Raw genomic sequence first — 12,534 nt, 5'->3', positions numbered from 1 at the left:
CCATGTGGACGTGCAGGTATGCACTGCCTGTGGGTCTGCCTGTTGGTCTGTCAACTTGGCATTCACTGTAGAGTCCTGTGGACTCCAACAGTAAGCTCTGCCTGCATGGCATGTTTGTCTCTCGCCTGCCGTGAGGCTTCTGGCTCCCACCCACCAAGGGCTCTTGCATGCAGAATCATACCACAGAGGCCAGAGGAAATTCTCATGTGTTCAGAGACTGGCTAATCAGGTTGAACCTCAGAGCAGAACCTTCAATATTCTCAGTCAATGTCTTTCTCTTCCCCTCCAGCTTCTACTTAGAGTAAAGGACAGAGCTCCTGGGCCTCAGAGCATCATCCTGACCGTGTCCTCACCCACACTGTGACAGGGACACAGCAACATCTCCCTCCCCTACCACAGCTCTCACAGGTTCCCTTCCTGTGTGCTTCAGTGACCGTGTCTATATTGATGGTATGTTCTCTTTTCAATTTCAATCCTATTCAGAAAAACATTCTAATTAACAAGTAATAGATAACACCTATTTCTTACCCCCAATCTGTGTTTATCCTGCACAAACAGTGTCTAACAGTGGGTCATTCCTTTCTCTGTGCTATTTCTTCTTGAAAATCTCTGAAGCAGGTAATTGTCATTCTTTGTTTATTTGAGGAAATGTAGGAAAGCATCATTACAACAGCTTAGCTCAGAAGCTCTAGACAAAGGGCAGGACACATGGGAGGGAACTTCTGTCCCAGGGCTGCCAGGCCCAGGCAGGGTCTAAGCAGGCTATCAGGGAGCACAAGTCTGCAGGGTCCAGAGCCAGGAGGTCCTGGGGCAGCACTGTCAATGGAGGAACTCGAGCCAACCAGGTTGCTCAGTGATTTCATGGCAAGAGAGCTCCTTCCTTCAGTCTTGTCAGCTCACCTCAGCTCAGGAGTCCTGCAGAGCACAGGGGGCAGCGGTGTTTCCAGACCTAACTCTGCAGTGGCTTCTGCCACCACTTCAGACCTCTCCTGACAGCATGAGAGTGAGCAGAGAGAACGTCTCACGCCCCAGGTCAATGCTGCCTCAGAGCACAGGACTTGTGAATGGAACATGGCTCAGGGCAAACTGCCTGGATAGACCCAGGAACCTACACCTTCCCCAGCAATTTTGTTTGGTGTCCATCATTTCTCAGACCCCACACTGTAGGGAAGGCAGATCTGTCTCTGAGGGAAGACTGAAGGGTGTTGCCTGTCGGCTGAACTCCAGACTGTCCTAGGAAAGAGAACAAAATAGGCATTTAAGTGCGTGGAGGCAGATCTTCCACAAGTGATCCCTCTGGCAGGGCAGCAGTGCACAGCGCCAGGGCAGAGGTCGTGTGGACAGAGAGGGAGGGCACAGGAAGCCTCAGGCTCACCAGCCCAGTGGCTCTTCCTAAACTCTTCCTCTATTCCCAGTTCTCAAGTCAGAGTCGCTTTAACTTTCACATCTCCATATGTTATCACTCCTCAGGGTTCAGTACAATAATTATAGGCTATTGGGTTCGGAGTTCGTTGAAACCTGAGGTCACAGGGCCAGTGACATCCTGAGAACTAAGTATGGCTAGTCCCTGAAATGCTGTGGAGTCTTGGCCACCACCAGGCTCCTTACCTTTCTGGTTCCTGTAGAAAATGAACATTCCCAGTCCAAGGAAGAGCAGACCCAGCACGAAGCCCCCGACTCCACTCAACATCTTGTTCTGTGCAGATGAGGACTGAACCCCTGGGAAAGGAAGCCGGGTTTAGAGGTTTTCACCCCAAATCTCATCTCCACTTGAGACCATGAGATTCAGAACCTTGAGACTGAGGAAGAAGCCTGTTCTAGGGGAGCTGGAACTGAACACTCCTGGTGATGTTTGGAAGCAATTAAACAGCAAGAAGCTTACAGCATGAAGAGACTCATTATGGCCACCCTGAGCTGAGCTGACAGGAAGTCTCTGAGCTCTGAGACTGCACAGTCCTGAGGGTGACAGAGCTAAGCAAAGACAGATCTGAGACTGGACATCTTTGAGGTCAGCCACGGCCCTGTGCTTCTCCTTGTCCATCATCTTCATGAGCAGCAGCAGAAGCACAACCCAGCCAGAGGCAGAGGCTGCAGCCAGGGCTAAGCAGGTCCCTGGGCCAGTGTTTGCTGTGGGACAATTGTCTTTTATCCTGTCGCTTGTATTATTTTTAACAAAATGCTGATGGGCCAGTAACCAGGCATGAAGTATAGGCAGAGTGGCAGCAACCAGGCTGAAAGTAGAGGCGTGGCAATGAGAATTATGGGAAGAGGGAAGTTTCAGTCTACAGTTGTCACACAGACACAGAGGAAGCAAGCTGTGGCTGCCTCACCAAAAAAGGTACCAAGCCTCATATCTATCACAGACAAGAATTATGGGCTAATAAAAGAGTTAATAAGACACCTGAGCTAATAGGCCAATCAGTTTATAATTAATGAAGACCTCTGTGTGTTTATTTGGAACTGAAGGATTGCAGGACCATGTAGGACAGAAACCTCCATTAACAGATGATGTCACTGGATGTCTCAGAGGAGTATGTGGGGGCAGAACTGCTTCCCAGGGGGCAAAGGTACTTGTGGAAGATCACACTGCTACCCCTGTGAGCCATGATGAAGGGGAGGACAGCACAGACCAGTGGAAATAGTTTGTGGGTAGAGAAGGCAGACAGGCAGAGGTGAGATGCTCCCCCTTCCTGGTGGGCAGGGATTTAGAGGGTCAGAGAGAGCTGATAGGCAGGGGTAAGACATGCCCCTCCCGCAAGGGAGGGAATTCACAGGGTCAGGAGCTTCCTTCCCACTCACTCCACTCCACTCTGACAGGGATGGTCAGGCTGGAATGCTCCACCTGGCAGGTGTAAACCTCTCCACTCTGAGGAACCGTCTCCAGCATCACCAGGGTCTGGAAGGTCCAGTCTCCATTCCGGATCAGGCCCGTGGTCACGACCCCAGTCTTCTCCTCCTGGCCATTCCGGAACCATCTGATTTCAATCTGGCCAGGGTAGAAGCCACTCACAGAGCAGACCAGGAGGTTGTGGTGATCCTGGGGCCGCTTCTTTGTTGGGTACACAGTCACCTGGGGCTCAACTAGAGGAGAAAGGGAGGTGAGAGTAAGTCATGAGGGCAGAGCTGTCCTCCCAGGTTGGCTGCCTGTCAGGAACCATTCCCCCAGGTTGAGGTCCAGACAGGACTAAGATTCTAACACAGTTGTCCCAGGACTTAGGGTGTCTATACAGTCTTTAGCTCTCAGTTCAGCTCCCTGGAGGAATCGCCTTTGGAGGTGAATGTCCTCTCTGCCAGGGAAAGACTCTTCTTCCTGCTGTGGTAATTTCCCCCACAGCTAAATCACACACATGTGTCCCTAAATTCTGTCTCTTCTTTTTGTCTATAGATTGTAGTGATATTTTATTTATGTTTTACCAAATAACGCTTGCCTAAAAATCAGAGTACAGAGATCTAAGACACTAGAGGCCAGGCAGTGGTGTCGTACACCTTTAATTCCAGCACTCAGGAGACAGTGGCAGATGGATCTGGGTTTGGTCAAGGCCACCCTGTGCTTGAAAATTGAATCTGTGTAAAAGGGAAACAGAGCTCACACATAGGTGGTCCCAGCACTTGGAATCACAGCCTTGAATCCAGCACTAGGGAGGTGGAGACAGGAGTGAAGTGACTGGACAGAGAGAGGAATATAAGGCAGAGGAGACAGGAGCCCAGTGCAGGCTGAGACAGTCAGTCCAGGCAGTGCAGTGTAGGCAGTCCGTGTCAGGATGCAGGCTGAGGACACGATCGCCCTTGTGGCCCGAAATTTGATAGAGGTAAGAACTCTAGCGACTGGCTCTGCTCTCTGATCTCTCAGCTTTCACCCCCTAATATCGGACTCTGAGTTTTTATTATTAATACCGATGAGAATTTGTGCTACCATAGATGAGGACAGTTCTGTGTATGAGGCAGGAAGATTAACTGAGGAATTTTTTGTCTTCTGGGTTTTTGCAAAACTCCAAATAAATCAACTTTGCCATACCTTAGACCTGTGTTCTCTTAATGTCTCTACACAGGGATTCACAGTCACCTCACAGGGGCCTGTCAGCGTGAGCTGCAGGGATTGTGGGCTGAGCTGCAATCTGCACCCTGACCCATGCAGAGCAGGGGACAAGCACAGAAGGCAGCGCTGGGGAGAATCCTACCTGAACTACAGAAGCCCCTGTGTTTCTCCTGTTGTTTCTGTCTGGACAACACAGGGTAAGAGCTGTTCTCATGGTGTCACTGCAAATCTCCCTGCCACCCTTCAAAGTAGGTTAAAGAAGCCTTCTTTATAAACAAAAAATTCAGTTCAACTCTCAACAATCTTCCCAAGTTTTGTGAGGAAACTCCCAACCTTGAGCTCTGTAAGTGGGATTTTCAACACCACACATGGTTGTGGGTAGTTTTATGTCAATTTGATACAAGCTCGGTTTGGAAAATGTCTCCATAAGATCATTCTTAGACAAGCCTGGAGGATATTTTCTCTATTCCTGATTATACCAGAAGGCCCAGCCATTAGGAATGGTGCCCTTCCTGGGCTGGTGGTCCTGGATTCTCTAGAAAGAAGGTTGAGCAAGCCATGGGGAGCAAGTCAGTAAGCAGCACTCCTCCATGGCCTCTGCATCGGCTCCTGCCTCCAGGTGCCTGCCTTGTTTGAGTTCCTATCATGACTCCCTTTGATTATGAACATAGATATCATATAAGCTAAATAACCCTTTCCTCCCCGGTTTGCTCTGGTCGTGGTGCTTCACCACAGCAATCAACCCTGGCTAGGACACACACCAAAGCTGAATCACCACACTCCTGGCTGCCCCTGAGCCCACAGCCTGCCATCCCCACACCTGCACGTTCCCTGGTTTTTCTCTCTGCTGTGTAACTTATAGCACTGGAGGGGCACAGCGGCCACTTTCCTGGTTCCTCCACTTTCCCTTTCTCTCCCTTCTTATTCTGGTGTGACCAGGTCAAGAAACACAGCTGGTCAGAACCCCAAATTCAGAACTTTGTTAGGCACCGGATGATATTCTATGTAACCCAGAGATGGTAAAGTGTTCAGGACCAGGTCCACAGGTCACATGCCAACACTGGCTCATTTTACAGAAGGGGCCTGAGTGTCTGGATGTCAGGTGTCTCTGGGTTCCTGGACCCACAGCCTCTCCACACCAGACAGGAGAGCAGATCTGAGGCGGGGATGTGAGGCAGACACCGTCCCATTGATGCAGAGGAAGAACAGGGACCTGTAACTACACTACTCTTCATCAAGATAGCAATGCTGACACATTAAATAAGGAAACAGTGAGTTAAAGGCTGAGTGTGGGTCATTCAGTAAAATAAAAGTCGTGAATAAGGAAACGAACAACAGCAGGGACGTTAGACCTAAGGAGCCCAGAAAATGCAGAGGCGCCTTGTAATCAGTCAGTGATACAGGTGTCACCTCAGGGGGACAAGGGACAGTTGATTCTAGAGCAAATATGTGTGGCCATGGCCCAAGAATACAGAGTCAGATGATCCCACATTCCATTTTACCATATGGTAATTGATCTGTGATGTTTCCATGGTAACAGAACAAAGGATTTGATGAAGAAATGCTTTCCAAGTGCATCATGGCATCATTGGGTGGGTGGGGTCACAGCACAGTGGGGAACTGGCCATGGTCTCAGGGCTCTGATGACAGTCCTGGCTTCTGAGTGAGGGAAGTATGTGCCTGACAGTTCCGCACATCCTGAAAGGTTTCACTCTGTAGTCCTGGATGCCAAGTCAGAGACACGGAGGGGCAAAGAATGGGACCAATGATAGGTCAGGGTTAATTGTCATTAGGCCGTGGATCTGCATCATTTCAACCTCCCCACATCACTGAAGGTCTAGTGAGTCCCAAGCCTTGCAGCAGGGGCAGTTCTTTCTGGAATCTTCCATTCACAGGTCACGAACCTCCCCACCCCTGACTCCCCACACAGCTCAGTCTGACACTTCATTCTCAGTGAGCTGCATTTGTGAGCACAGCACACCTTGCTTCACCCGAGGCAGGAGGGAAAGTCCAGGAAACACTGGGGACCTGAGAGGAGAGAGAGGCCCTCACTCTGGGGTGACTGAAGCCTTCAGCTAAGCAACAATCAGCAACTGCTGTGTTGTTTCTGTCCCCAGCTGTGACCTACAGTTTCTCACCACAGACTACAGGGAAGGGACACACGCCAAGCCCCTTGTGTTACAGTAGTGGCTCCTGAGTTCACATCCATCCACCTGGAGAGCCACCTCATGTGTCTCTTTCATCAAAGAAGACAGAAAAGAAAAGCTTTCTGAGAAAAATTTTGAGGTGTCTGCTTAGAGTCAAACACTGTATATAACTGATGCCATGACAACCCCTGCCTGCTCTTCCTGTGGAGACTGTAGCCCAGGGGCAGGTCTCCCTCTGTGTGACTGTCTCTGGGAAGCCCACACCCCGGGGTGCGTCTTTACCTTTCTCTGTCTGTCCCCTTCCTACTAACCCTCCTGCTGAAGCTGAGATTGATGCATCTTTCATACAGTGTCCACCCCCTCCGCTGTCCTGGGCAGTCTGGACATTCTCTCAGGGCCAGAGAGGTGATCAGAGTTAACAGGGCTGCAACTCCTGGTGAGGACAGGAGTTCTGTGCCCAGGCCCCAGTCAGGCTGCTTAAAACCACCTGTGGCTGCAGCTGCAGGGAATCCAGCAGCCTCTCGGGCTCCTGTACACACACACACACACACGCACGCACGCACGCACGCAGGCATGCACACACACACACATCCTCCTACTGCTTCCTCACAGTCCCCCTTACCCTGTTTCCAACCTCTCCCCCTCCCATCTCACCTCTCCTCTGCACAAGGATACTCTCTCCAATCGGGTAGTTGTGTCTGCAGTACGTGTCCACCGCGGCCCGCCTGTTGTCCAGGATCTCCTTCCTGCTGTTCCAGTATTCAGCATCCAGCCGCCCCAGCTCATTCACCGCACGGAACTCGCCCACATCGCTGTCGAAGCGCAGGTACTCTTCCCGGTTGTAGATGTATCTCTCCACAAGCAGCACATGCTGTGTCCCATTGAGGAAATGACACTCACTTGTACTATATTCCAAGAACCGAGCTATGGAGACAGGAATGATCTTCTCTGGGGACAAGATGACTGAGTACCTCTCAGCTGCACCAAATGACCAGACCCAATCTCACCCCAGCACACCTCTGAAGTCACCACAACCCATGGGGCAGAAGGACGCACAGCCCTGCCCAGGTAGGACAGTTGACAAGGGTGCAAACAAGGAGAGATGGAGGAACTCCAGGGAAATCTCCTCCATTCCTAGAAGAGTCAGGGACAGCCCTCCGCTCATAGCCTCCAGCTTCCTTCCTTCCTTCCTTCCTTCCTTCCTTCCTTCCTTCCTTTCTTTCTTTCTCTCTCTTTCTTTCTTCTTTCTTTTATTCTTTTACTCCCTGCCTCTGTCCCTCACTTCTTTCTTTCTTTCTTTCTTTCTTTCTTTCTTTCTTTCTTTCTTTCTTTCCTCTCTCTCTCTCTTTCTCTCTCTCTTCTTCCTTCCTTCCTTTCTTTCTTTGTTTTTATTTCTTTTGTTTGGGGGCTTTGTTTCTGTTTTTGAGACATGGTTTCTCTGTGTCCCCCTGGTTGTCCCAGAACTTGCTCTGTAGACCAGGCTGGCCTCGAACTCAGAGATCCGCCTGCCTCTGCCTCAGGTTTGTGCCACCACTTCCTGGCACCACTCTGTCTCTTCCTCCCTCCTTTCCTCCCCCTCCTCCTCTCCCACCAGTCCCTCCACCCACCTCCATCCCCACATCCACTCTTCCTCCATTTCTCTTCAGAAAAGGGTGAGGCCTCCCATGGATATCAACCAAACATGGCATATCTGAGTTTACCACATCCAGCCTTAACAGGAGAGGAGGTGCCCACACGTCTCTTTAATCCTCATCCATGACCCCCAGATCCCAAGTGACTGTAGAGGTTGATTGGCCATTTTATCTTCCACTGTATTACTGAAGGGGATAAACTTCCCACTTTTTACAGCTTCCTCTCTCTGAGAAGGACACACAGGCGTCTTTTCCTTGTTTTATCTTCAAGACTCTTACATTCAGGGTCCAGAGAGAGAAACAGAGCGTCTAAGTCAGTCTCACAGTGTCTCAAAGACAAACCCAGCAGCCCCTTCTGGGTCATGTCCCAAGTTTGTGCAAATGTGTCCAAAAATGACAATAACCTCGGCCAGTTAGAAACATCCTGATGTAACTGCAGCTTGCTTAGCCAGTCAAGTCTGAGGTGACCCAGTGGCTCCTGAAGCTCCCTTTGCTGTGCTTAGAAGGAGCCTACAATTTCCTTCCAGGGTTCGTCGGCGGGTTGTACAAGTGAACAAACACACATGTATGTGCTGTGGTCAACGCTCTTTGTTCTTACATGCTCTTTGAGTCTTGGGTCTTCCTTCACTGTTTCCTCGAACCCTACACTATTATTGTTTTTAAAAACATATTTTTCATACAGTATATTCTGATCGCAGTTTCCCCTCCCTCAGCTCCCACGGACCTTCCCCACCTCTCCACCCACCCGATTCCACACTCTTTCTTTCCCTCCTCCACTAGAAAACAAACAGGCAACTAAGACACAAGAAAAAATAAATTAGGATGGAACAATACACACACACAAGACCCAAAGAAAAGTCATAAGAAGCACAGATGCACACATTCACACACACATGAATAACAGAAAAAAAAACCCACAAAATCTGAAAGCATAAAATGCTCTATAAGGTGAAAGAAAGGAAGGAAGAAGAAAATCCCAAGAATACCACTGAGTTCACTCGGTGTTGGAGCAGCTACTGCTGGGCACAGGGCCTGCCCTTCAGTGTGGTTTATACAGCCAGTGAGACTGTTTTGGTTTCTGTGAATGCGATATAATGAAATCATTTACCCCCCACACCAACCTTCCTATATGCCCTTCCTTGTTCTCTTTTAAATTCATGGCCTCTTTTGCTATTATATACATACATACATACATACACACACACACACACACACACACATACATATATACTTAAACATTCCTAAATACAGAAGCACAACCTTCTCAGTCTGTATAATGTTATTGTATGTATGTTTTTAGGGATGACCACTTGGGATTGGATAACAACTTGGTGTGCTCCTCCCTAAGGAAGAATATTTCTCCCACCCTCAGCATTCCTCAGTTGCCTGTGGTTCCTGCCTAGGGCCACAGCCTCTGGGCTTTCCCTGTCACAGACTCTTGGTCAAGGCAAGAGTCCCTGCTCAGTTAGGGCTGGTGCTGCTGCTGGTCCCACAGCTCCAGGGACAATGATCCATTTAGGTATAAACTCGAGAACAGAACAATCCTGTTACTGGCCATCCAGGTGGGACTGGTGTCGGTGTCCAGATTCAGGTCACCTCCCCAGAGATCAACATCTAACAGATGTATTTTGGTCAGCCGGGTATGCCCCTCTCTGATCCCACAGCTGTCCTACCTGGAGCTGGAAGCCAGTGCTCAGCAGCTCAGAAGACACCACTCCTTCCATTCCTCATGCTCTTGATTCTCCCATAAGCACAGCAGAAAGAGCAGGAAATCTCCCTCGGTGCTGACCTGTGCTGACCTGTGCTGACCTGTGCTGAACCAGGGGATCCACAGAGGGAAAACGGACGCTGTCCTCCACTTTGGAGCTTAAATTGTGAGAGTGAGGAACAAATAGGAAAGGGGGTGGAGTTCCAGTAACAGGAAGACTTGAGTGACAGGAGGGGACAGAGAAGACCTCTGGGGAGTGACAGAGAAGATGTGTCACAGATGGAGCCAGAAGAAGAGGGTGAGACTGTCGGTGTCAAGGGAGGGAGAGGGGGCGCATCTCAGCTGAGGTAACAACTCCTGCCAACACTGAGTTCATGAGCAACAGTGTACAGGGGGTGAGGGTGGCAGGGGGAGATGTTAGTGGGACCAAGAGGAGCCCCTCGAAGCCTTGGGGTTGATGGGAAATTAAGGAAACTACTGAAGAAGTTTCTGGAAATGAAAACCATGATCCCAACATTGATCCACAGTTTCTTATCTAAATTACAGATCCAGAGAATGCACAAACCAAATCTTTTAAAAATAAGATGCCAAATGTGACTCCAGGGGCAGGTAGGGTGTCAGTCAGTCATGTGATCTTCTGTAGTTTCAATAGAGATGGGGCGAAACGCATCAGATTTATAGTATTTCTTTTCATTCTTAACCTAGCTCAGACAGATGGAAGTCTGTTAACAGAAAGATGAAGTTCAGTGCATTGTGAGGGACAACACCTGTGGTGGTCATCACTGCTCAGGGCAGTGAGAGAGAGTTTCAGAGACGGAGTTACTCGTCTCTGTATTTTGAGATGTCACTGATGATAGTGAGGGGAATGGGTTTGATCTATATAAAAAGAAAAATGGAGGAAAAACAACAGATTCAGAAGTCATAAGAATAGATTTTTGTGAGGGAGATGGAGAGATGGTTCAGCACTGGTTGCTCTTCCAGAGGTCCTGAGATCAATCCCAGCATCAACTTGTGGCTCACAACCATCTCTGGTGGGATCTGATGCCCTCTGCTGGCAGAAAGGTGTACCTGCAGATAGAGCACTTATACATTAAATAAATAAATAAATATTTAAATAAATAAATAAATAAATATTTGAAAAATAGTTTGTGTGCAGGATGATTATGCAAATGCAGGAACCTTGACTGTGGAGTGTGACAATGAGGGGAGAGACAGCCTGGAAACTTCTATGTTCTTTGATGTGTGAGATGATAGCACTTAGAGAGAGGAAGCACACAGTGAGCAGCAGCCCTAGTGTTCTACAGGGCCGTCCCTGCCAAGACCTTAACAGCTCTATAGACACCATCCTCATTGCCACATTTTCATCAGTTAAACCACAGAGGGCTCAGATGGCTCAGCCACAATCCCAGAGTTTGGGGAATAACCCCATCTTTTCTATCCCACATGCAAAACCCAGACTTTCCCCAGATTTTCTTGTGTGTGGTGTAGATTTCAGTCGTGAAACTAGAAGTGGATCACAAGATGCAAAGAGGAGTCAGGTTCTTTCCATCGGCTCAGAGTAGAGAATGTAGGAAAAAATGAAACAGAGATAGATTCAAATCACAAACATCAAATGGGCTCTAACCTGCCCCAGGGTCTCAGAAGAGGCCTCACAGACTTTGAAACAGCTCACACAGCCCAGCATCTCTAAGGCTGCCTTAGCTGCCCTGTGCTCCCAAGGAGAAAGGGAACTGACCCACTAGCCAGCAGGATCCCCATGTGGAAAAGGCTGCACAGACACTGGAGTCAGGGAGAGAGAAAGACAGAGCTCTGGGCTCAGTCTCCCAGGTGGCCTCATGGCTGCAGAGGATGCACACAGATTATCCCCTGGATGCCCGCCCTGTTCCCCTGACTCTGTGACAGTTTCAGAGAAACCTTTGATTACTTCAATATTTGACTGTTTTTTAACTTAAGAAAAAAACAGAAACATACATACAAAGTAGAATACAAACACACACATGAAGTTCTATTTTTAAAGAGAAACCTCTTTGTCTGCTATAGCTCAACACAATGAGGACAAGGCCTGTGCAGGGTTGATTTAAATCATGATTACCAATCCTCTCCAGACCCTTAGGACTATAACACAAGGCTGGAGATGCTCCAGGAAGAAACTGGAAAGCAATGGCTGATACGTGGGGCCTCTCACACAGATCTGAGAGCACAGGCATCCACACTCCTCTTTGGGGAAACAGTTTGGATTTCATGAGAGGACTGTGGACGGTCACAGAAAATATCAATAGATTCAAGGGTCTTGACCTGGACAGTGAGAAGTCGGTTCCTCCCCCCCACCCCCCAGCAGCTCAGCACCTGAGGTGTGCACTTACATCGGGGGTCCCTGACCAAAGCCATGGAAGAGCTCAGCACCATCAGTGTCAGGATCATAGCTGTCACCCAGGGGCCTCTGGGGAGCCACAGTTCCATCATGCTGAAGGAGAGAGGAGAGACCAGCATAGGAGGAGCAGACAAGCATTCACAGAAGAAACCATGTCCTCTCTTTACCCTATGCTAGGATAGTTAAGAACCAGGGGAATCACTGCTTTGATGCTGATTGGGTAAAGTCAGTGTAATTAGCCAATCATCAGCAGGGCAGACTAGCATCATCAGTTGCTGGCTGGAGATTCAGTAAGAGGGTCCCCTTTTGAAACTTGCAATTCCCCCCCCATTAAAAGATGGAAAGAGCATGAAGAGAGAAGGGATTGGGAACTGGGATTGGTATGTAAAAGGAGAAAAGAATGTGTTGGGGTTTTTTTGTTTTTTAAAAGTAATTAAGTAAATAATTGCTGACCTGGTGCACAGTCCTGTAAGATGTGTTCATCTCTGCAGGTGTCAGCTAGAGTCGGCACACCTCTTCTTGATGTCATTGACTCAAATTCTCTGGTGTTTTATATCCTTTAGCACAACACACTGAGGTCAGATCCAGAATTGCTGTGGATGCTCAGGGAGGGAGCGGGAATTCTCACAGCTGTGAGGATA

At 48.9% G+C, this 12,534-nt stretch overlaps 1 protein-coding gene across 1 annotated transcript; it reads right to left on the bottom strand.

Moving 5' to 3' along the window:
• Nucleotides 1-619: 619 nt before the first annotated feature.
• LOC148119210 (H-2 class II histocompatibility antigen, E-S beta chain-like) lies at nt 620-12,055 on the bottom strand. Its single transcript, XM_087898454.1, has 5 exons — nt 11,886-12,055; nt 6,838-7,107; nt 2,800-3,081; nt 1,609-1,719; nt 620-1,233 (listed from the first exon to the last, which is right to left on the bottom strand). The coding sequence occupies exons 1-5, from the start codon at nt 12,010-12,012 to the stop codon at nt 1,109-1,111; spliced, it is 915 nt and encodes a 304-aa protein (XP_087754580.1). The 5' UTR covers nt 12,013-12,055; the 3' UTR covers nt 620-1,108.
• Nucleotides 12,056-12,534: the final 479 nt, after the last annotated feature.

This window comes from Myodes glareolus, chromosome 18 (assembly GCF_982192425.1).
Source record: "Myodes glareolus chromosome 18, mMyoGla1.1, whole genome shotgun sequence".
NCBI classification, from domain to species: domain Eukaryota; kingdom Metazoa; phylum Chordata; class Mammalia; order Rodentia; family Cricetidae; genus Myodes; species Myodes glareolus.
The sequence above is the reverse complement of the archived record's forward strand: the minus strand, read 5'-3'. Positions and strand labels throughout refer to the sequence as shown.